The 20,848-nt window shown below is 55.6% G+C and overlaps 1 protein-coding gene across 1 annotated transcript in view; it reads right to left on the bottom strand.

Annotated features, from left to right (window-relative positions):
- Nucleotides 1-3,596: 3,596 nt before the first annotated feature.
- PGBD5 (piggyBac transposable element derived 5) overlaps nucleotides 3,597-20,848 on the bottom strand; it is an 86,065-nt gene continuing 68,813 nt past the window's right edge. Inside the window, exons 4-7 of the mRNA XM_061198762.1 lie at nucleotides 14,052-14,232; nucleotides 10,416-10,613; nucleotides 5,105-5,210; nucleotides 3,597-3,792 (exon numbers count right to left, since the gene is read on the bottom strand). Of these exons, the coding sequence (XP_061054745.1) occupies nucleotides 3,597-3,792; nucleotides 5,105-5,210; nucleotides 10,416-10,613; nucleotides 14,052-14,232 (681 nt within the window). The remainder of the gene's footprint in view (nucleotides 3,793-5,104; nucleotides 5,211-10,415; nucleotides 10,614-14,051; nucleotides 14,233-20,848) is intronic.

Genomic DNA, 20,848 nt, shown 5'->3' with positions numbered 1-20,848 from the left:
AAATCAGGGCTAAAGCTGCCGACCCTCATGGTGGATCTGGGCAGCCAGTGTGTGCAGAGGCTAGAACGTGGCCTCGGTGTCAGGTCCGCTGGCTCACCTGGGAAAGCTGTCCAACACCCCCCTGCAAGCTGGGGATGGTGACGGGAGGAGGGAGCAGGGAGCCTGGAAGGAGAAGAGCTGGGGCACAGGGAGCTCTCTGTGCTGCACGGATGTGGCCCTGGCTGTCTGCCCGTGGTCGCCCATGGTCGCCTCGTGGTGGACGGCACGCCCTTTCTCTCTCCCATCAGCCTGTCGCTGAGTTGCTCTCCTGGACCTCCAGGACCTGCTATGGGGGGGATGCTTTTTCCCTTAACCGCAGGCTGGAGGGGGCATCACTCAGTGGTGATGGCGAGCCTGCCTCAGCCCCCCTCGCTGCGGATGCCGGGGCGGGGTTCTGGAGGGTGACAGCGGTGCCCGGCCACACACTGTGACCCAGGACCTCCCCGCCCTGGCCGGGCTCTGCGACCTTCTCACATCGGCCACAGCTGCAGAGTTACTTCGATTTTGGTGGCCAGGCCTCGTCTAATTTAGTCAATAAACTGGATACCTTTGCCCAGAATGATCCAGACACCAAGGTTTTCCTATGTCACTCACCTGAGTTTTGAAATACTCATGTAATGTTCCCGTGACCAAAGTGAGATATTGTTCAAATCTGAGACTTTTGGGGAAGCAGAGTGCGGGGGGGAAAAGACAATGCGTCTGAAATATAGACCCTGAGAAAGAAGGCACCAAATACAGTCAGCAATTCATTCAAGTTATATTCTCCTAAGAATTACCTTACCTACTTCCAGAGACAGCTGAGGTCATGTGACTACATCACAAACGGTGGAACCAAACAGGTTAACCTGCGTTCGGTCTAACAGATGTTCTCTGGAGAAGCTTAGAAGCTCCAGTGGTGCTTTGTTTTGAACCGGGTTGGGAGCTCATTGTCTGTCCTTCCTTCCTAGACCCCGTAGCAAAGACCTCCCACTGGGAATGGTATGCCACAGGGGCAGGAGCTGCGCGGACAGGGGTCCCAGCAGCCACGGGATGCAGGGATGCCACCTGCCTCCCAGCCTCTGCCAGGGCTGTGCTGGCCGCCCCTCCCCTGAGAACCTCGCACTGGGCCCCTTCCTGGTCACCAGTAATGGCCAGCTTCTCAATGACCCCATCCAGTGGGGACCCGCTGGCCCTTAGACCCAGGGAGGTATGGAGCCTGGTGAATGTTAGTGAGTCACTCCACATCCCATCCGAGGGTGAGGTCCGGGTCCCTGCAGGTTTTCCTAATCAGCGCTGCCTGTCACTCTGTCCTCCTCCCGGAAAGGGAAGAGAAACTGCTCTCAACGTGAGAGCTGGTGCGGTCGCCGCAGCCTCCGCTAGAACCCAGCTGAACTGCTGTCCCCTCAATCATCTCTCAGAAACCAGGTGGCCACCGTCTTGAGTTCAAGCACTAAGATGGTGTCATTACTCTGTAATCACTTGGTGATGTGAAGTCACCCACTACTGGTCACGGCAGCGCCTCTTGTGTTGAATCAGAATGACGCACAGCCTGGGAGAGGACGGACCGCCAGGCTGCGAGACAGGCGCGTGTCTGATGGCAGAGGCACTTGCAATACAACTAAACGCTCACGGGGGGCACTAGGCATCCATATACGTGTCTCCAGTCAACACTTTTAGCTGAATTCCTCTTCTAAACTGCTCACTGGTTCATGGTGCTAGAACAGTCAAGATCGTGTACATGGGATTATACAAGAAATCAAGACTTAAAAAAAAGAGCCCAGATTTTTGTCCCTGACCTTTTAAACAAACTCACGTATTAACAAAGAGTCAACATCTAAATAGACTTTTATTTTTTTCTTTTACTTATTTGGACAGAAAAGAAAATTCATCAGCTTTCATTAGAGTCTCCCTAAGTGTTGGAAACGCATTAAACTCAGAAATAGTGGACCTTGTAGAAAAGCATCACAAATTAAAAATAGATTTCTCCATGTGGTAAAAGTGCTTCCAATCCAATTAAAGGACACGGCAAAGGTGTGTTGAGATGCGATTTAAAATTTGGCCTACGATCCGTGGCATCGGATTAAAACCACAGGCGAGGTGACCGTCATGAACCCGGGGACAGAAATGATGTGAGTTGGGAGCATGCCTCCAGCAACACTTTTACTTAACTGAGTGACAACAGGGAAGAGCGTCCCAAAGCCTGAGTAGAGTAGGTTTGCATCTGTAAAAATAAGGGGGCGACATAAACTGGGTCGAAGGGGGATCACGTAACTCTAGAAATTACTTGTTTCTTATCTGCGGGGACAGCCAGACCAGCCGACCACCCTGGCCGAGGTCTCCCAAGGAGACCGGTGGACCTTGGTTCAGAAAAGGCCCAAGTGTTCTGGGCAGTAAGCAAAGCCCTTGCTGCCAGCTGCTCGTCACGTAGGCCTTTCGGGCTGGCGGTGAGCAGGCCCCCGGCCCGCGGGAATCACGCCCAGCCAAGCTGGTACAGGTGGGTTTGCCAATGCCCACCACACCGTTCGGAGGGGTGCTGTGAGGCCGGCAGACACTGCCCGGTGACCACGCGAGGGAGAGAGTTCGCGAGTGGTCATCTGTAGAGACATTCTGTTGTCTCAGCCATGCTATGTATTTTCCAAAACAAGTGGTTCTGCTAATGATGACCGAGCTCAAGGCCCGCAGGCCCCCGTGGTCTGATGGACGCGAGGTGCCCTCTCTGGCCCAGGTCCAGGCCTGTGATCATGCAAAGAGCCACGACAGGGTGGGGTGAGAGGGGGAGGGCAGAAAAGAAGAGGGACATTTCCTTTTACAGAAGATCTGAAGCAACAGTAAGAAAATAACCTGAAGATATATTTAAAAATAAAAACCGGCCTCACACTTCACTGCCAGTCTGTCGCCGTCCTCCCTGTCTCCCCGTCCACCAGCCACGCAGGGATGGGCAGGAAGGCCGCGTGGACGTGTCAGAGGGCCCCGCTCCCCGCGCCGTCGCCGGGTTGTGTTTCATTCTTCTACGAGCCCCGTTCTAAGCTGCCTGCACAGGGCAAACGCTGGGAAACCCTCTGGGCTCCCGCACACACCTGAACAGTCCCAGCTGCGCAGAGCCCACCCGGCTCGCCTCCCGCCACCCGCAGGCACGGCGAGGCGCGAACCACGTCATGACGTCTCTCCATCTTCACCAAGCAGGACGCGCTCCGGCTCATCTCATCCCATCCCTGGCGCCCCTGGTGGCTGCAGCCCTCCCAGGTCACCTGTGCTGAGCGGGCTCTCCCGCGGCCTCCGGGGCGTCGTGAGGGTGCCCTCCATGCCCCACGCGGGCTGCACGGAGGGTCTGGCTCGGGGCCACATCTGCAGGATGCTCCGCTCTCCGGAGGGAGGCCGTGCTCTTCTTTGCGTGGAAAGCGGGGTGGTGCCATCCTCTGACCAGGTCCGTCCTGGTCCCTCCAGAGGCCCCGAGCACCCCTCCCGGGCTGCAGCCCCACGCAGGGCGTCTCCGGGTCTCTGGCCGGCGGGTCGGACGTCAGGCTCCCCCGCCCCTCCCTGGACCTGGTCCTTACCTAACCTGGGCCGCGCCCGCGGCATCAGAGGCTCGGAGAGGTGTCCTCCAGGCCCAGCAGCTCTCGCACGAGTCTCTCCCCGAACTGGGCCCGGCTGTACCTCTTCACGTGGTAGGCCTCCGACATCTTGTACAGGATGTAGGCGTTATTGATGGCAATGCTGATGGCAAACCAGAACACCTGTTGCCAGGTCTTGTTTGGTTTATGAGAAATGAAATACCTAAGAGGACAGAACGGCAAGAAAGGCTGACTCGGACGGTGCCCGGGGACCCGGTGCAGGAGAGACATCCCCAAAAGGCCTCATCGGGGTCAGCGAGATGCTGCAGGGGACGCAGCGGTGGGAACCTGGCTGTGGGGAGGGGCGGGAGGGTGGGGCAGCCTCTCTCTGAGGCTCGGTCCCGTGAACCGTACTTGAACGTGCAAACAACCCCTATCAAAGATCAGGTGGGAGGAGGCGGGTCACCACAGGGGACACCGAGACCAGGAGCCAGGCCTCTGTGGTGCAGCCCGGAGCCCGGAGGGAACCGGGCCGAGGGGCTCCCCGGGTCGCCGAGGGGCTCCCTGGGTCACCGAGGGCCCTGCTCAAGTGCGGCACATCCCGAGCCATCTCGCGCCTCGTCTGCCCGCAGCTCTGTGCATGTCTCTTCACCACCCCCGCCTCCCCTCAGAAGGAGGCCTCCTCTGCCCCGAGACGGAGGACGGCGCTCCCCCCAGACCGCCAACTCAGGACCCATCCCTGCGCCGCGTCCTCCGTCTGCACGTGTGTCTCTGCACCCCGGGGGCCAGTAGCCTCGGCACCACCGAGACGCCCAGCCGCGGATGTCCATTCACTCAATCGTGCCGATTCCCCTGGAGCCACCGCGCAGGCCCGCGAGGCGCCAGGCACGCTGCAGGCTCCGCGGAGACCGTCCAGTGACTCCCTGGGCAGCGGGGCTCCCTCTCACACCCGGGCTTTTCCAGGAGACCCAGGACCACGTGCTGCCCTCCCCGCCCACAAGCAGCCTGGGTGGACGTCCGTGCCCCTCAAGGAGGGCTGAGAAAATGCCCACCGCCTTTGGGGTTAGTCCAACCCTGTTTCAGGTTGTGAGGCTCAGGCCCAGTAATTTCATAGGCAGACCGAGGTTCAACGGCAATCATTTCTTCCCTCCTGTTGTGGACACAGGAGCTCGCCCCGAGACAGCAGGGGGGCGCGTACACGCACACCGTGTGTGCACTTGACGACGACCCCACACCTGAGCCCACGCCCGCACGCGAAAGAGCTCCGTAGCCAGTGCCAGAAAACACGCGGCCCAGCCCGACGGCGCCCGGGGCCCAGAGAGTGTGGGGTGCAGGCCAGCGGCTGAGATGGAGGGGAGGGGACAGAGAGGGCAGCGGTGCAGGAGGTGGGGGGCTGGGCGGGCCGGGCCGCGGGCTCGGGATTTTATCCCTCGGGCTCTCCCGTTGTCAACTCTGAACCTGGGGACACTGACTGCCCAGCGGCCCCTCTGTTCTCGGCGGCGAGGCCTCCCGTGCCGGGGCGCCGGCTCACTTACTTGCTGTACTTGTCATCGTACTTGCAGATGTAGCTGAGGTGGGCGGCGAAGGCCTCCACGGCCAGCGGGCAGGGGATCTCCCCACTCCTCCTCTTGATGATCACGCCTGTGGGGAACAGACGGGACGTCCCCTCTGAGCCGCCCCCCGCAGACCCCCGTTCAAAATGTGCCCCCCTCCCCCCTGCCTGCTTGTTAAACAGACGGCAGGGGAGGAGATCGAGGGAAACCAACACCAACACTGCCACTGCAGCTTCAGGGGAGCGCAGGACACCGGGCCACGGCACAGGCCACGGCAGGGCCACGGCGCGGGCCACGGCTGGGCCCGCGGGTGGTGAGGCACAAAGGCGGCCGTAAGTGGAGCGGGGCTGCTGCACCCGATGGGGCCTTGAGAGCAGAGGGGGAGCTCAGGACCCACCTTCCCCCTCCCTCCCTCCCCCGGGGTTCAACCCCTCCCACCAGGGTCTGAGCGGGGGTGGGAGGAGGTGGTCACCGAGGTCAGGGAGCCGGGGTCCCTTCCGCCTGCTCTGCCGCCTCCATCAAGGCAGAGGGTGGGACTAGAGGCCAGAAGGCGCAGCCGCTGCCCCGACCCCAGGCTCTTCCACGCCTCGCCCCGCGGACAGAACCCTGTACACCCAGCTGCTCCCGGGACGCCCTCTCTCACACGCCTTCAAACGCCTTTGCCTCCCAAATACACATGGCACCGCGCCCCAGGGCCACTCGCCGAGGTCACGGCAAGATTCAAACATCCCACTGACCGGGCATGAGAAGCAAAAAGAGGTCATCAGTCCTCTTCAGCCTGCTGTCCAACAACCTGCTTTCCAAGATCTGCCCCGCCCGCCCGGGTGGACGTCCACTGCGCCCACGGAGGTGACGCGGGGGCGGGAAGGACACTCGTGCGAGCGAGGTCGGGATTACAGAGCGCTTCCTCCGCGCAGCCCGCCCCCATTCCCGCCGCCCGCAGAACGATGTGATTAGGAGAACAGCGCCATTCAAAGGGCTGTGGGTTTTCGGCACCACTTAAATGGGCGTAACTGAAGTAAAAATGGTCACACGGGTCCATGTGCTGAGACTGAGCCCTGAGCCGGGATCTTTTTTGTCTCCCACCCCGCTCCCCAGATATTGATTTTTTGCACTGAAAAAGAACCTGGACATCTTGTGAGAGACTGAGAAGCCAGGCCCTGTCCCTAGAGTTGTGGTCTGGGGAAGCCCGGGGCAGGACCCGGGCAACACACTTCCTAAAGCCTCCAAAGCTCAGAGGACCTCCGTGCCCAGCCAGAGGGTCCTGGGCCCTGGATGCTTAGGGATCCTTTTCCCACTCAGAGAGACGTTCTATGGTCGGGTGATGCAGACGTACGTGCATCCTTCACGGCTGGGCTCCTGCCTCCAAGGAGGGCTGTGTCTCTGCAGCACCCTTCCTGAGGGGACCTGTGCTGGTGTCTTTGCTCACCACCCCGCCCGACCTCAAGTCCAAGTGGGCAAACACCCCAGTTTCACACCCCGGCCCAGGCACATGGCCTTGGGAGGTTTCCCACCTCCAGCTCCATTTTAATTTGCCCGACTTTCAACTACAGCCTCCTCTGGGACTAAGGAGGCCCCTTTAGGGCTCCCTGGAGTCCACGTGGGTATAAGCAGATCAGACCATCCCATAAAGAAATAAAATCCCCTCCGTTCTTTTCCCAGAAGTGAAGGACAACTCACTCCACGTCACCAGGGCTCCCAGCGGGGCCCCGCTGTCCGAGGGCCTCGGCCAGCACCGTGCCCCTGGGGCTCCCCGCCTGCAGCTCCAGCTGCTGCCTTCCACGCAGCCAGGGCACTAGCTCCAGGGCCGCCGCTGTCCCAGCACACCCAGCCGTGCCAGGCCTGCTTTCCTTCTCCGTTTCCTTCCCATCCCTTCGAACGTTTTAACTCAACACGAGGATTGCAGCTGGAAATCTCAGGAGAGTGGTTTCAAAATCCAGGTGTGCGTCAGTCTCTAGCATTTCCCCAAGTTCATAAACAAGTCCACGCTCCTCTCTCCTGAAATTTTGGAATTTAGATACTATTCGAGCTGGAAAGGGTAAGTCTGCTGTCCTATAATATCCTTTTCTGAGGACTGAAAAGCTTTAGACATTGGAAATATTGACAAGAGGTGATGTGCTATTTATTGTGTCCGCTGGCCTCATAACCAGGAATGCCGTGCTCTCCTGGGTGCACCCTGTACATTTACAGCCTTGTGAGGGACCCTCTGCGCACAGCTTTATTCCACGTGTCTACCTCTGTGACACCGTAGGTCCACGTGGGCCTATGAGAGGACCACGTGTCTTCATGTTCCAGGGAGTTCTGTCTTCTGCCTTCCCCGGGCTTTTTCTGGCTGGGCTGACCTTCTTTCCGTCCTTCTGTAAGTCTGAATGAATGAGTCAAGAACTGACTCACAGACCCATGCAGACATTCCACACTCACATTAGCCTCATGGAATCTGAACCCTAAGTGGGCAAAGAGGGAGATGGCAACGAGATGGTAGACTCAAAATGGATTCTAGAAGAAACGCAAAAGGATGCGGTTCTCGATGGGGATATGTCCCTGGATGAATGACAGCATGTAACTTAAAAAGCCCACATACGCTCACAGTCTCTGAAAGAGGGCTCATTTTCCCTTAGAATCTGGAGTAAAGAATAATCAATCAATCCCTAAACTGTTCATAACTAGTTACATGTTTTCTAAAATTCGAAATTCTGCTCATCTTCTAGAAGACCAAATATGGTCACAGTAGACGACGGTATAAAGCTGAGAAGCAGTCTTTAGAATATAGGAGACTCTGTCATCTGGGTGACATTTAAAATAAGTAGAGAAAAAAAGAATTATTTGATAAATGGTTCAGGTACAGAGGTGGGGCTGCTTGGTCAACCAACCTTTGCCACTTAACGAAAAAAAAAATAGTAGCAGCCCAACTGGTGCCACGACCAAAATAAATTCCAAGCGGATGACTGCAAAGTGCACAAAATCACCCTATAAAACAACCAAGTGAACTATACCCACCTGGCCTTGGGACAGAGCAGGGGCATTAAAGCATGAGAGCAAATAACATGATCGACAGCTGTGCCTATGCGGAAGTGAAAAACCCTTTTTATGTTAGAATTACTGGCCATGAATAAAAGCAAAAGGAAAACAAAGAAAACTATCTGCTATAGGCATAAAATCTGCTTTCAATTTCGTAAGACAAATACTTCAAATGAAAAATTGACAAGAACATGAAGAAATCATTGAAAATTAGCTAAGAACACAGGAAAAGATGTTCAACCCCACCAACAGTCACGGCGATTCATATTTAAAATTTTGTAGCATTTTCAGCCATCATATTGACAAATCTAGAAAAGAAAAAAATAGTGTTGATAAAGCAGGAGGAATCTCGGTCCCCCTGTAACCCACGGCAACGGCAATAAGTACAGCCTTTTGGCAACACACCATCAAGAGCCTTAAAAACGTTCAGACCCTTTGGCCCAGCCGTTCAACTTTTAGATTTATCTTGGAAGTGATCAAAGGATCAAAGTGATCAAAGGAAGTGATCAAAGATGTACCTGAAGATTTATATATGAAGATCTTCACTACATCATTATTCATATTACGAAAAAAGGATTATTCATAGGGGCCAAGATAAAGAAATTATGATACATCTAAGGATGGAATACGAGGTGGTTTTTAAAAATCATGTCTTTGAAGTACACCGAAAGGAAAACTACCTCCCTTCATTAAGAAACGAGGCCCTAGGATGTGGACCAGGAGAAGGATTGCCAGTGGGGAGCGTGCTGGCCACACGGCCTCTGCTCTGCGAGCCCCCTTGGCCGCACCCAGGGTCTCCTCTCACCCGCCGGGCTCCCGGTGTCCATAGGCCCTGGGGGTGCCCAGGGGCCTGGTGGTGGGGGTCAGTCTGTGGCCAGGCTGTGGACACACTCCATGGGATTTTCAAGGGCGACTAGGGTTGGGGACTGCATGATGTATAATAGAGTACGTACTTTAGAAAACTATCACGGAATTGAACACAAACACTAGTTTCGGCGTATTTAAAAATCACCCCTCCCAATTTTCTCATCTTCCCTCAACAGCCCCCTGCCTCCTCCCCTTGGTGCCTGATTTAAGGGTCCCAGTCCTTGATATCAGGGTTTTCAGGTGTGTCATCTTCAATCCTATTGCAGGCTTCTCCCTAACCTCCCCAGATGCGGTCTTTTCTCTGCTACCTCATTTCACCCAGCTCAGACAAGTGCGAAGTCCTTGCTTCGGGACATCGTTTCAGAGGCTATCACTTAACGTAACTTGGTGGGAAGCAGCTCCCATGCCCTACACCCACACCTGTTCCTAGAGACACTCTGGCCCCAAGGCCCCAACCGCAAGACAGCAGAAGTCCAATTCAAACTGGCCTTCAGCTGACAAGGTCAATTCCAAACCTCTCCTCTAAGTGCCCTTGACATAGCACTCGAGGGGGGGGGCGGCTTTCTCCACCCCCTACACATAAGTGGGGTAACGACACCCACGTGCTTGAGTCCTTCGATTGCAATCTCCACTGAAATGTAACACAACTTAGGTGCGTGCGTGGGGTGAAGGATGGGAATAAATGAACAAGAGGCACTAAATACACACCCACATACCACATACATACACACATACCACGCACACGCAAACACACACACACACATTGCACACCCCTGAGCTCCTTGGCAGTGTTCCTTTAATAGAGACGAGGAAAGATGTCTTAATGTAAAGGAACACAAGGGACTTTTCAAATACACTACGCAACGATAAATATTTTTGTAAAGGGTCCCTTTGTCACTGCAATTTCCTTTTCTGTTGTTTAATCGTGTTTCAGCTGTAGGTTACCTTAAATAGAGGCTCCTTGCTAAATGAATCCCCTTGTTAGCAATGGATTTTAAATCCCAAGGAAAATCAATGACGATACAAACTGAACCCCCCAAAAACCCAACGCTAGCGATTAACTTCTAAGGAAGACATTTTAAAGATAAGAATGGTTGACTTTCTTTCCTCCCCTCCCATCAGAACAGATTTTTCACAGAATCCTAGATGATGATCATGTAAATACCGTTCAAACGGAGCCTATTAATCACACCGCGTACGACCTGGGGGACCTGCAAATGCCAGCCTCACGGCTTCTGCTGACGGCTGGCAAGCCCCAGGCAGCGGACAGCCTGCGGGCCCGGGAAGCGCTTGCCGCCCCGCGAAGGGCAGCAGCCGTCACCCTGTGGCCCAGAGCCGAAGAGGGGCAGGGGCCACCCGATGCCAGAGCCCACCCACACCCCTGCCCCGGCGCCCACCGCGTGCCCACCTTGCTGCACGGGCGAGTAGGCGTTGGTCAGGAAGCGGAAGTGCCCCTTGTTGTACCAGCAGATGAGGGACATGCTCCCCTTCATCCGGATGCTGTGCTGGCCCCGGGCGGGCGGCAAGGCCGGGCTGCTCAGCATGGAGGGCGGCAGGCCGGTGCAGTCACTCTTCCTGGAGCTGAGCAGCCCACAGCAGTAGATCCCTGCGGGGACACGGACCGCACGGCCTCAGGGCGGCTCCCCCCGACCCCCCGGGCTCGGCCCTCAGGGGGCCCCTCTAGAAGAGATGGTGAAGTGGGGGCTTTCATCCCAGATGTGCTGCCCCCCCCAACTTCCGTACGTACTAAGATCACAGGGAAGAGCTAACGCAAGCAGGGCGTCGGCAGTAACAACGGCCACTCTCGCGGCCAGAGGGCTGGCTACCTGCCAGCACAGGGCTGAGCCCGAGGACCCAACCTCCCACCTGCTTCTAGAAACTTCTGAGCACATGCGATGCACCGGCACTGCAGGCTCCCGGCTGGGCGGGCAGAGACGGGCATCGTTAGCACAGGTCTGTCTGCCGTCTAATCCTGACCCAGCCAGTCACCCCCCCCCCACCCAAGACTCGCCGGGCACCCGGGCAGCCCTGGCCGCATGCAGCCAAGTGAAAGGCAGAGGAGGCAGGGAGTCATCACAGGACACGCGCTACACGGGGTCCTGCCTGTGCTGTACGCGCAGGGCCCCTGGGTGGCGGAGCTTCCTGAGGGGCCCCGACGCCCAGCACGTTCCACGGGGCAGGAGGCCCTGCAGGCAGAGACCAGCAGGAACAAGGAGGCTTCTCTAAATTCCACAGGGACTCGAGGTCTTTCCCAGCCCTCCCTGCTCGTGGTCCCAGGCTCCCCCCACTGCCCAGGAAGCCGTGGGGAAGCCCGCCCCTTCCCACACCCGGGGGGTGATGTGATGGGGCACTTTGACTGAAGACCCGGGAGCAGTCCGCCCCTCCGGGCTCACTGACACTATGGGCACATGTTCCAGGCCCATGCTCTCCTCACCACTGCATCCCCCCCAATGCTGGAAGGATGGCTGATGACTTCCTGTCCTCCTTGCCGCCCCCCAAAGCAGCAGTGGGTGAGGAATAACACCCGTGGAGGTGGGGGGGACAGGCCCAGTCTTGCTGCCAGAAAGAAGAGGGCTCCCTGCGGCTCCCATCTCTACAGATCCAACCACCCAGACTCCGCTGGCCTTGAGATTTAAGAACCTGTCTTCAAAACAGGGCAGAGGATTAGACGAATGAGGATAATGTTTTAAATCGCCCATCGGGCTCGGTGAACCCAACCACCCAAAGAGCAGTTGTGTTCTCCTAACAGGGGAAGAAGAGAATCCGGCAACACACAAGTTTATTTATGAAAACAGCCATTCTTGCATGAATATCGTTCCTGGCTGTTATTTTACAGAGCAGTCTCTGTGCGCCCAGGAGGGACAGCCAGACTCAGCTGGGACTCCTGTCTTCAACCCCGGCCGCCCTGCCCGTTAGACGCCCCTGGGGGCACCAGGCCAGACGAGGCAGTCCGAGTCCCTGCGGGTGGGGGGCAGCCATCCGTGAGCGACGTGGAGACAACCTCCCCGCGTGTCAGTCATCACAGGGGAAGCCCAGGAGGTCGTGTGGGAGGGCTCACAGCCTCAGATGCTTCTAACAAACAGGCGAAGAAATCTTTGTCTGCTCTCGAAAAACTTCAAATTCCATGTCTAATTATTTTCTTCCCACTGGAAGATTCTCCTCCATCCTCCGCTAATTCCCCGTGCGGGGAGGGCCCAGGCCAGCAGCCCAGCTCTCAGGGAAGCCTCTGGCGTCCTCACTCAGCACCCCACCAGCCCACATGCTACAAGCGAGTCCTGACTACGTCATGCGGCTCTTGGTCCAGGAGACAGGGACACCCACGGTGTGGGGCAGGGAGCGGGCCTGCAGGGCACACAGACGCTGTGGGGGGAAGTTCTGGGAACCCCGGGGGCCATGCACGTGGCACTCACCCTGGGACCCGCACGAACAGGCCAGCGGGCACGGCAGCCCTGGCTCTCACCCCACGCTCTGACACGGGCACCCATTGTGCTGGGTTAACGTGCGTCAGGGCCAGTTTTCTCCAACTTGACTCCACGGCCCCTCTTCACATAGTCTGACCTTTCCACATGGAATTCTCTCAACAATTAAACCCTGAGCCCTGCTGGGACCAGCCTTACAGATGAGTAAGACGCAGCCCAGGCCGGCAAGAGCACAGGGTCCAGGCTGAGGCCACAGGTTGGAAGCTGTGGGCTCCCTGTTACTTGAGAGGGTTTGCTTTTTTTTTTTTTTTTTTGGCTGCGTCGGGTCTTAGTTGTGGCACGCAGGCTTCTCTCTAGTTGCAGCACGTGGGCTCTCTAGTTGAGGCGTGTGGGCTCAGTAGTTGTGCACGGGCTTAGTTGCCCTCCAGCAGGTGGGATCTTAGTTCCCCGACCAGCCAGGGACTGAACCCACATCCCCTGCATTGGAAGGCGGATTCTTTACCACTGGACCAGCAGGGAAGTCCAGAGGAGGTTTGGTTTTAAGGCCAGACATCAGATCTGTTGCTAAGCAACAGGTCTGCAATTCCAGCATCTGGAGTAGCTGAGTGGGGGCTTTCTGCGTTTCTCCCAAGTGGACTGGATATAAATCCCAGATGTAGGATGAAGTGAAGGCAGATACAACCTGCCATGGGGCTTCCTGACTCGGCCCAGGTCTGTCTCTATAGCCGCATTTCTGCCAGAGCCCTGGAAGGCTTGCCCAATCTTTGCAACAAACGAACCAGGCATCTTAGCACTGAGGGGAACTAACACCTTTCTGAGGCCCATTGTACTGCTGTCGCTATTAATGCACACAATTCTCTGCCCAGCTGGAAGGGGCTACATTACAGACCCGGGTGGGGAGTTCAGACTTCCTAAGAGTCTTAGTAGGAGCTGTGCCTTGGTGCTGCGGATTTAACATTTGTGTCCCCCGCACCCCAAATTCCTATGTTGAAAACCTAATGCCTGAAGTGTGATGGTATTTGGAGGTGGGCCTTTGGGAGGTGCTTAGGTCATGAGGGTGGAGCCCTCATGAATGGGATTAGTGCCCTTGTAAAAGAGGCCCTACAGAGCTCCCTAGTCCCTTCCACCATGTGAAGACATAGGGAGAAGTCTGCAACCTGGAAGAGGGCCCTCAGCCGACCGCACTGGCACCCCGACCTTGGACATCCAGCCTCCAGAGCTGTAAGCAATGAATTCCTATTTACAGGAACTATAAAAAGGATTTATAGGGTGGTCTATAAACCACCCAGTCTGTGGTACTTTGTTATAGCAGCCCGAATGGACTAAAACACTAGGAAGACTCCTCGGATGGCCATGGCCTTACCACAAAGGACACAAAGAGATGTGCCCAGAAGACCTGAACGGACCTGTCCCCCAGACCACGAGTCTGGTCTCCCTCCAGACCTCCGGTGCCCAGCAGGGTGCAGGCAGCCGGCAAGCTGGCATGACCTGTCGCCCTGGGGGAGGGCCTCCCCGCCCGGCATCCTGCGCTCTGTGCTACCCGCCACACGCCTGCATCCCCAGCTTTGCCCACCACTTCTCGGGGGCGGGGGACCGTGCTCAGACTCGCTCCCCACTTGCCAAACCTTGCTTTTCAAACTCCTCAAACAGGGTCAGGCTGGTGATGCTGGGCCCGGTGAAGATGATGTAGTTCTTCCCGGCCGCGGTCCGGCACAGGCTCCTGGCCACCACGCTGTGCAGCTGCGGCTTGTTCTTCAGCGCGTCCAGCCCGTCAGGGCCCCCGCCTTCCTTCAGGTGGACATAAATCTGCATCAGAAACACACAAGGGTCAGTGAGCTCACAGCAGGGTCGGGCAGGGGCCCAACCATTCTGGAAGCACAGGCTTCCGTCTCCGGGCCAGGTGTGTGGGAAAGCCACCCCTCCTCGGGCTTCCGGTTCCACAGTCCCCACCGATCCCAGCATCTCCGTGGCCCACAGAGGCCACCAGTCACTCCCAAGGCTGCCCATCAGCCTGGTGCCTCAGCCCCAGACTGTGCAATTTAGAAATGTCAAGGTAAAGAAGGAAAAGGTCAAACTGTTACAAGTAATGAATCTGGCAGCTGAGATCAAAAGCAAACACAACCTCCCATTCTGAAGCACAGGAGTCATGTTCACAGTAAACAGAAGTAAAGGCTACTTCACCTGTAAGCGATAAACATATCCGTGCACTTTCCGTTTGAATACAGCTTTTTAATTCACAAAGCACATCCACAATTACCCCCTTATTCTTTACTGTAATCACCATGTGGGTAGAAGGGGTAATATTGACTTCATACTGCAGAGGAGGGGACAGGATCGGGGATTTAAAACTCACCTGACGTCCCAGGACCAGCAAGGATGTGCTGGAATTAGTACACAATAATTTAAAATTCTGTCCGTGAACGCCCTCCAGGAGCATCATATCATCTAAGAGGTGGGTGCAGGAAGTGGGAACGGAGTCAAGGAGTGTGTGGTCCTCCCTATGGCTGACTGAGCCACGCAGAATTATCATACGGGTATTAACCACTGTCCTCCTTTAGGGAGAACAGTTCTTCTCATGGAATGTTCCGGGTGCCTTTGCTGGCAGCGGTTCACAGCGGTTCACAGAAGTAAGGGACAGCGGTTCACAGACGGGCTCAGTGTGCCCGTCACACGGCTCAGGGACCACGCCTGGCAGCTGATGGGCGACAGGGCTCACCCTGACTGTCCTCCGAGGCACAGAACTGCTGAGGGCAGGCCCGTCCTTGCAGGCTGAGCACAACCGCGGGCGGACACAGGGAGGACTGGCAGGTCCACGGTACCGCCCTCGGGCAAACGACTGCGGACCGTCACTCACAGAACACAGTGTCTGAGGTTCCTGAGGCAGACGGACAGCAGGCGGTGTAGGTCTTTCTCTAAAAGCAGCTCAACCTCGAGGGCTAATTCTGTCCTGAATACTCACCTGAGACGTCCCCGGGGAGGACCGACTTGCCCGCAGCCTGGCAGGCAATGGTGGGATCACGCAGCAGGACCCCAACACTTCATTTTGGGGTCTTTATGCCTTCACCACCTCATTCCCAGGAGGAACCTCTCTGATAGAGAGTAAAGCACTGACACAGAGAAGCCAATCGTCTTGGCCACGTGTCACGTGAGGTTGCGACCGAGCAAGGACATCTCCTCAGAACCCGCCTGCTCTCCTTCAGCAAAGGCCGGTCCTGCGGGGCCCACCGTGGGTTCTGCACCAAGGCCAGCTCTGACTCACAGCCCCTCCCGGCTATCCTGCCTGAACTGCTGGCACAGCCACGCTGGGCACTGTGTCCCCAAACCTACCTGGGGACAGTTAGTTTTGTCCCATGTGTCCCTCGAAAGGCAATCGTCCGGCTACACGCACCCAGGATTCTCACCAGGGAATGGAAGGTTTGCTGCTGGAAACTCTCAGGCCAACACTGATGACACCCCATGTGGCTTCCAAAGTCCCCCTGAGAGACGGGCAGACCGTGGCATACTCTGCCCAAGGCAGGCAACATTTCATAGGATTAAATGCAAAATCCTGCAACCAAGTTCAAAAACTTAACTGCATCTAGTACAGGATGCAAGAAACGTGACTTAGCAAGAATACTTCTGGAAAACAAACAAACACTAAACCCTTGGAGATGGCCAACTGCAGGCCTCAGATACCATGACCGGCCTAAGTGATCTTGACCCGCATTAAAAACCGGGGTGGTGAGTATCTCATCCTTCCCTGGTCACATCATGACACTGCATCTCCGGGACACCACACTTGCCAAGGCGTAAAGAGAAGGGTGGTGGTCGGCATATTAGTTTGCTAGGGCTGCCGTGACAAAGAACCACAGAGGAGCACAGAGGACTCCAAGAACTTGTCTTTGGCTAGAGAGCTGTGTCATGGAATGATGATTAAGATCTTTCTAAGGCAGAACCAAGATGAATGCATACAAACAGAAAACAGATCTGCAAGCATCAGAGCCCTTACTAACACTCAGAGCCATCCAAACACTGAATGGGTGGCCTCAGAGAGGCTCCAGGAGAAGCTGGTGGCCCCTGGGGAGGTCTGAGCTTCAACTGCAGGGGGTGTATGCCAGTGTCAGAGGACGGTTCAGAACCACACAGATGCCAAGTTCAGATGCCCCAACAAAGCGGCACATAAGACCACGCCCCGGCCCCCATGAACGTGTAGCCCTTGATTCATGAGAGGATGACCTGGAGCCAGCAAGACTAAGCGTGGCCATCGCAGGGCGACCGACACCAGAAGCATAACCTTTCCCTGCTTCAGTCCTAACAGCAAAGGGTGTCGGAGTCTAAATTCAGAGAACACCGCTTCTCTCCTGGATCTAATAATACCCTGGAGAGAATCACGTCTTTCTCACCAACCGCTTTCCCAGCTGAGGCACTGCGTGAGCCAGAGCCTTATAAACTCCTTTCCAGCAATAAAGTCAGTGTTTTGGAAGGTGGGTTCTCCAGGCTCCCGGGTATGAGATGCCTTCAAGACATCACCCCCCTGATTTCCAGACCAGACTCAGCTGCACAGACTCGTGTCCTCCCCCGTCCCGCCCCCGCCCTCTTTGGAAGCGTGGATGTCCTCGGGGTCGGTGGGTGGGGAAGGGGTGGCACGCAGGGGCGGTGAGGACCTGCCACAGTCCCTGTCGGGACAATGCTGGGAAGGGGACTGGAGCGCCCGGCCAGGGGACAGTGGATCCCTCACACGGCCCCGAGGGACTGGCCACTTCTGCTCATCACAAGACATGTACCAATGTATGTCAGCCAGGAACTGAAGGCAAGGGAGGACCGTCCTGTCTCAGACTCACCCGTCAGGGCAGAAGAGGGCCGAGGCACCAGCTCCCAGTTGGCAGTGACGTACAGCCCTTCCCAGGACCCAGAGCTGCGAGACATCCCCTGAGGTCGTGTCTTGAAGGACCTCCCCTACTTGCCAGGCCACGGGCAAGGTGACGCGTGCCCCCTTCAGGACAAACGTCGTCACTCCGCAAAACAGCGTCGCGTCAGGACTGCATTGTGACTTTCGGGGGCCCTTTTGCTCCCATGGGCCTCTTCCCCCGTGAAAAAGTATTTGAAATTATATTTTACAACTGCATTGGCATAAAGAGAAGTATTACACGTCGAAGCACTTCCTGCAACTTACAAGTTCATTATTTTGTCCCTTCTGATTTTAAGAGAAACAGAAACAGCGTCGCAGGCCCCTAAAGTGCTGTGGCCCTCGGCACTGATCCCGTGATGCTGTGGAGCCGTCGGCCCCGGGCGGGTGGGCGAGGGAGGAACACACGGAGGCCGTGAAGCGATGGCCCAGGCGGGAGGTGGTGCAGGCGGGATGCGTGGGCCCAGGCGGGATCGCGGTGAGTCTCAGGCGCTGAGGGCCGTCCGGGCAGCAGCCACGCACAGAGGAAGGTGGAAAGAGGAGACGGTCAGGCGGGCAGATACAGGCGAAGAGTCGGCGCCTGTGGGTGACAGGGGCTGAGCCAGGCCCCTGGGTCGCCAGCATTTGGGGGCGGGCCGCGGAGAAGGGGCTCCCAGGGAGGCGTGGAGGGGAGGCGGGGAGGGCACCCGGAAGAGGAGGGAGGGCTCAAGAAGGCCCACCAGCCCGGCTGGAAAGCAGTGACCGGGGGGACACCCGAGGACGCTGGTGACTCCTCCAAGGCCACAGCGGGGCTCGAGGCAGAACTGAAACAGAAATTCTGTTTCTAACTACACGTTATTTAAAATCCGGTCTAAAGGACGATTTCTACCTTCACACACACAACTGTCCTCACGCAACTTATTCAATATTTCTGGACAGATATCCACACTCAAATGTAGACACATCGTGCACTTGCTGCTTCTTTTTTGCTGGGTCACGAGTCACCACAAGCCTAGTGGCTTATACGACACCCGCTGGCACCCTGGCTCTGCAGGGCGCGGGCAAGGTTCTGCTCAGGGTACCTCGGGGCTGCAATCAATCAGCATCGCTGGCTGTGTGCGCCCCGTCCCCTGTTGGCACGAGCCGGGGGGGATCTCAGTTCCTAGAGGCCCCTGCCCTCTCCCCCCAGGGGCCCCTCCATCCTCAGAGCCGGCAGTGGAGACTCTCCCTTGGGTTGAAACCCTCCTGTACTTCCAGTCTCTTTGCCAAGGAAAGCCCTGTTCCTTTTAAAGGCTCACCTCGTTAGGTCAGGTCCACCTGGGATCATCTCCTTTTTAAAATCAGCGGGTTTAGGACCATAATTATACCCGCAAAATCAAACTCCCTCCACAGCAACACCTAGATCAGCGTTTGAGTGAAGAGCTGGGGTCATTACACGGGGACAGGAATCTGTGGGCGTCTTCGATTCCGCCTGCCACCCACGGGGGCACAGCGTTTCAACAGCCGCGTGCCTATGAACCTGACGGACCCAAACACCATGGCTGATGAAGGGAACGCTCCCCCATCTCAGTAATAAAACCAGTAGGGTGGTGATGATGTCATAAAGTTGTTGATGTAAAAGTCAAGTTGATGATGTCAACTTTATTCCCTGAAAATAGACTGATTCCATGTACAACGTGTGGAGACCAGCAGTGAGACCCCCCTACCCAAACACCCCACACTGGTGAGGGTTTGGGAGTGTTCATCACTGCTGGGAACGCTGCCTTGGTACAATCTTTGTGTGCGCGTGTGTGTGTGTGTGTGTGTAGATATGTTGACTATATCCTTAAATGGCTATTTTTATATGTTGCAATTATAGATATTTGGAGATTTTTGTTTTGGCTGCTAAACACACAATCCAATTTAATAAAAAAGACAAACTAAATATAATTATAGAAGAACCCCCACCCCCCCATCAGGGTTACCCAAGCATAGGCCCACGCGGAACTCGTATCTATTCCCGAGACAGCCCCACGTCAGTTAGCGTTTGTTAATATGCACTGCATTAAGCCCACACCTGGAGGTGATGACAGCCTCTTCCCTGGGATAACACATTTCTCCAAAAGCCACGACGTGCGGTGGTGTTACAGGACCATCTCAGATGACGTAGCTTCGTATGGCCACACAGGCAAGTCTGAACACTGGCGTTTCCGCAGATTCCAGCTCGTCCCTTCCCAAGGAGCAGACATTCAGGGCTCCATCAGGAGAAGGGGAGAGGTATGGGGTCAGACGTCTCCCTGTTCCTATTAGGAAATCTGGAAGAAGCCTGAGGCCAAAACGTGGCATCAATAGGAGTCCAAGGAGGGTCTTGAATTATGGCACTCAGTACTAGAAGGTAAGGTGAGTTTATCTTTAAAGCGAATATAAAATAGGATCTAAATAGGGACTTCCCTGGCGGTCCAGTGGTTAAGACTTCGTCTTCCAATGCAGGGGGTGGGGGTTCGATCCCTGGTCGGGGAGCTAAGATCCCACATGCCTCGGGGCCAAAAATACCACAACATAAAACAGAAGCAGTATTGTAACAAATTCAATAAAGACTTTAAAAATGGTCCACGTCAAAAAGTCTTTAAAAAAAAAAAAAATGATCTACAAAAATAGTAACCTCAGAAGTCCCAGCTGAGGGGCACGGTTTCCAATGCACTGTTAAACTGGGCAGTCAAAAGGCCACACAAGGACTCAACCTGCCTGACCAGTGCCGCGGGGTCAGCCTGGTCCAGCTCTCACTGGTCTGGGTTTGCTTTGACTGAATAACTTTAGCTGGTCTAAGATGTGAACCTGTACCCCTGAGTTGGATGAATGAATCTATGACTCTATGAAAAAAGTCATAAGCTCCCATGGAATCGTACCCCAACTACACGCCATTGCTCCAACGCTGAAGACAGGCAGCTGATCGTGTGCGGATTTGAAAGCCCGCCTAAGACAATCCCATCAGCACCCCGACAAAGGCAGCCCCACTGAGCGCCCCCACACACCCATACACTGCGCTGGCAGCCAAAGAAACGCCACTCACTTAAATATGTAATTGCTGCCTCGCTGGCTTTTCAAACGTTCTCTCTCTCTGTCCACGCACGCAGATAGCACCATCACTCTACAATAGCTCCTCCTCCAGCAGGTAGGGGCATGGGGGAGCTTCCATCACTGCGTAAAATGGAATTTGCAGTTGAGACCGTTCCCCTCTGAGCTACAAGCTCGTTTGACAAGTGTCGTTAGGGCAGAAAAATGCATCTTTCAGTTGCCAAGCTTTTCACTTTTCCTACAAAAAAGTTCTTCTTCCTCCTAGGATTTATTAACTTTTTCATATACAGATTTAGAAAGAGAAGGAAGAAAATTGATTGATATATGATATCATATGGTATTACATTTTGCCCCAGGATGTTATTACTAATGTTGTGTATTTTTTATTGACATCGTAACAGAAAGAATCTTAGGAAACATGGAGTACAGTGGTAACGCCTTGGGAGATGCCTGCACCACGTGACTGTCTATCTTAGCCCTACTTCTGAAATGCCCCAAGACCTC

Source organism: Eubalaena glacialis, chromosome 1 (assembly GCF_028564815.1).
Source record: "Eubalaena glacialis isolate mEubGla1 chromosome 1, mEubGla1.1.hap2.+ XY, whole genome shotgun sequence".
Lineage (NCBI taxonomy): Eukaryota > Metazoa > Chordata > Mammalia > Artiodactyla > Balaenidae > Eubalaena > Eubalaena glacialis.
The sequence above is the reverse complement of the archived record's forward strand: the minus strand, read 5'-3'. Positions and strand labels throughout refer to the sequence as shown.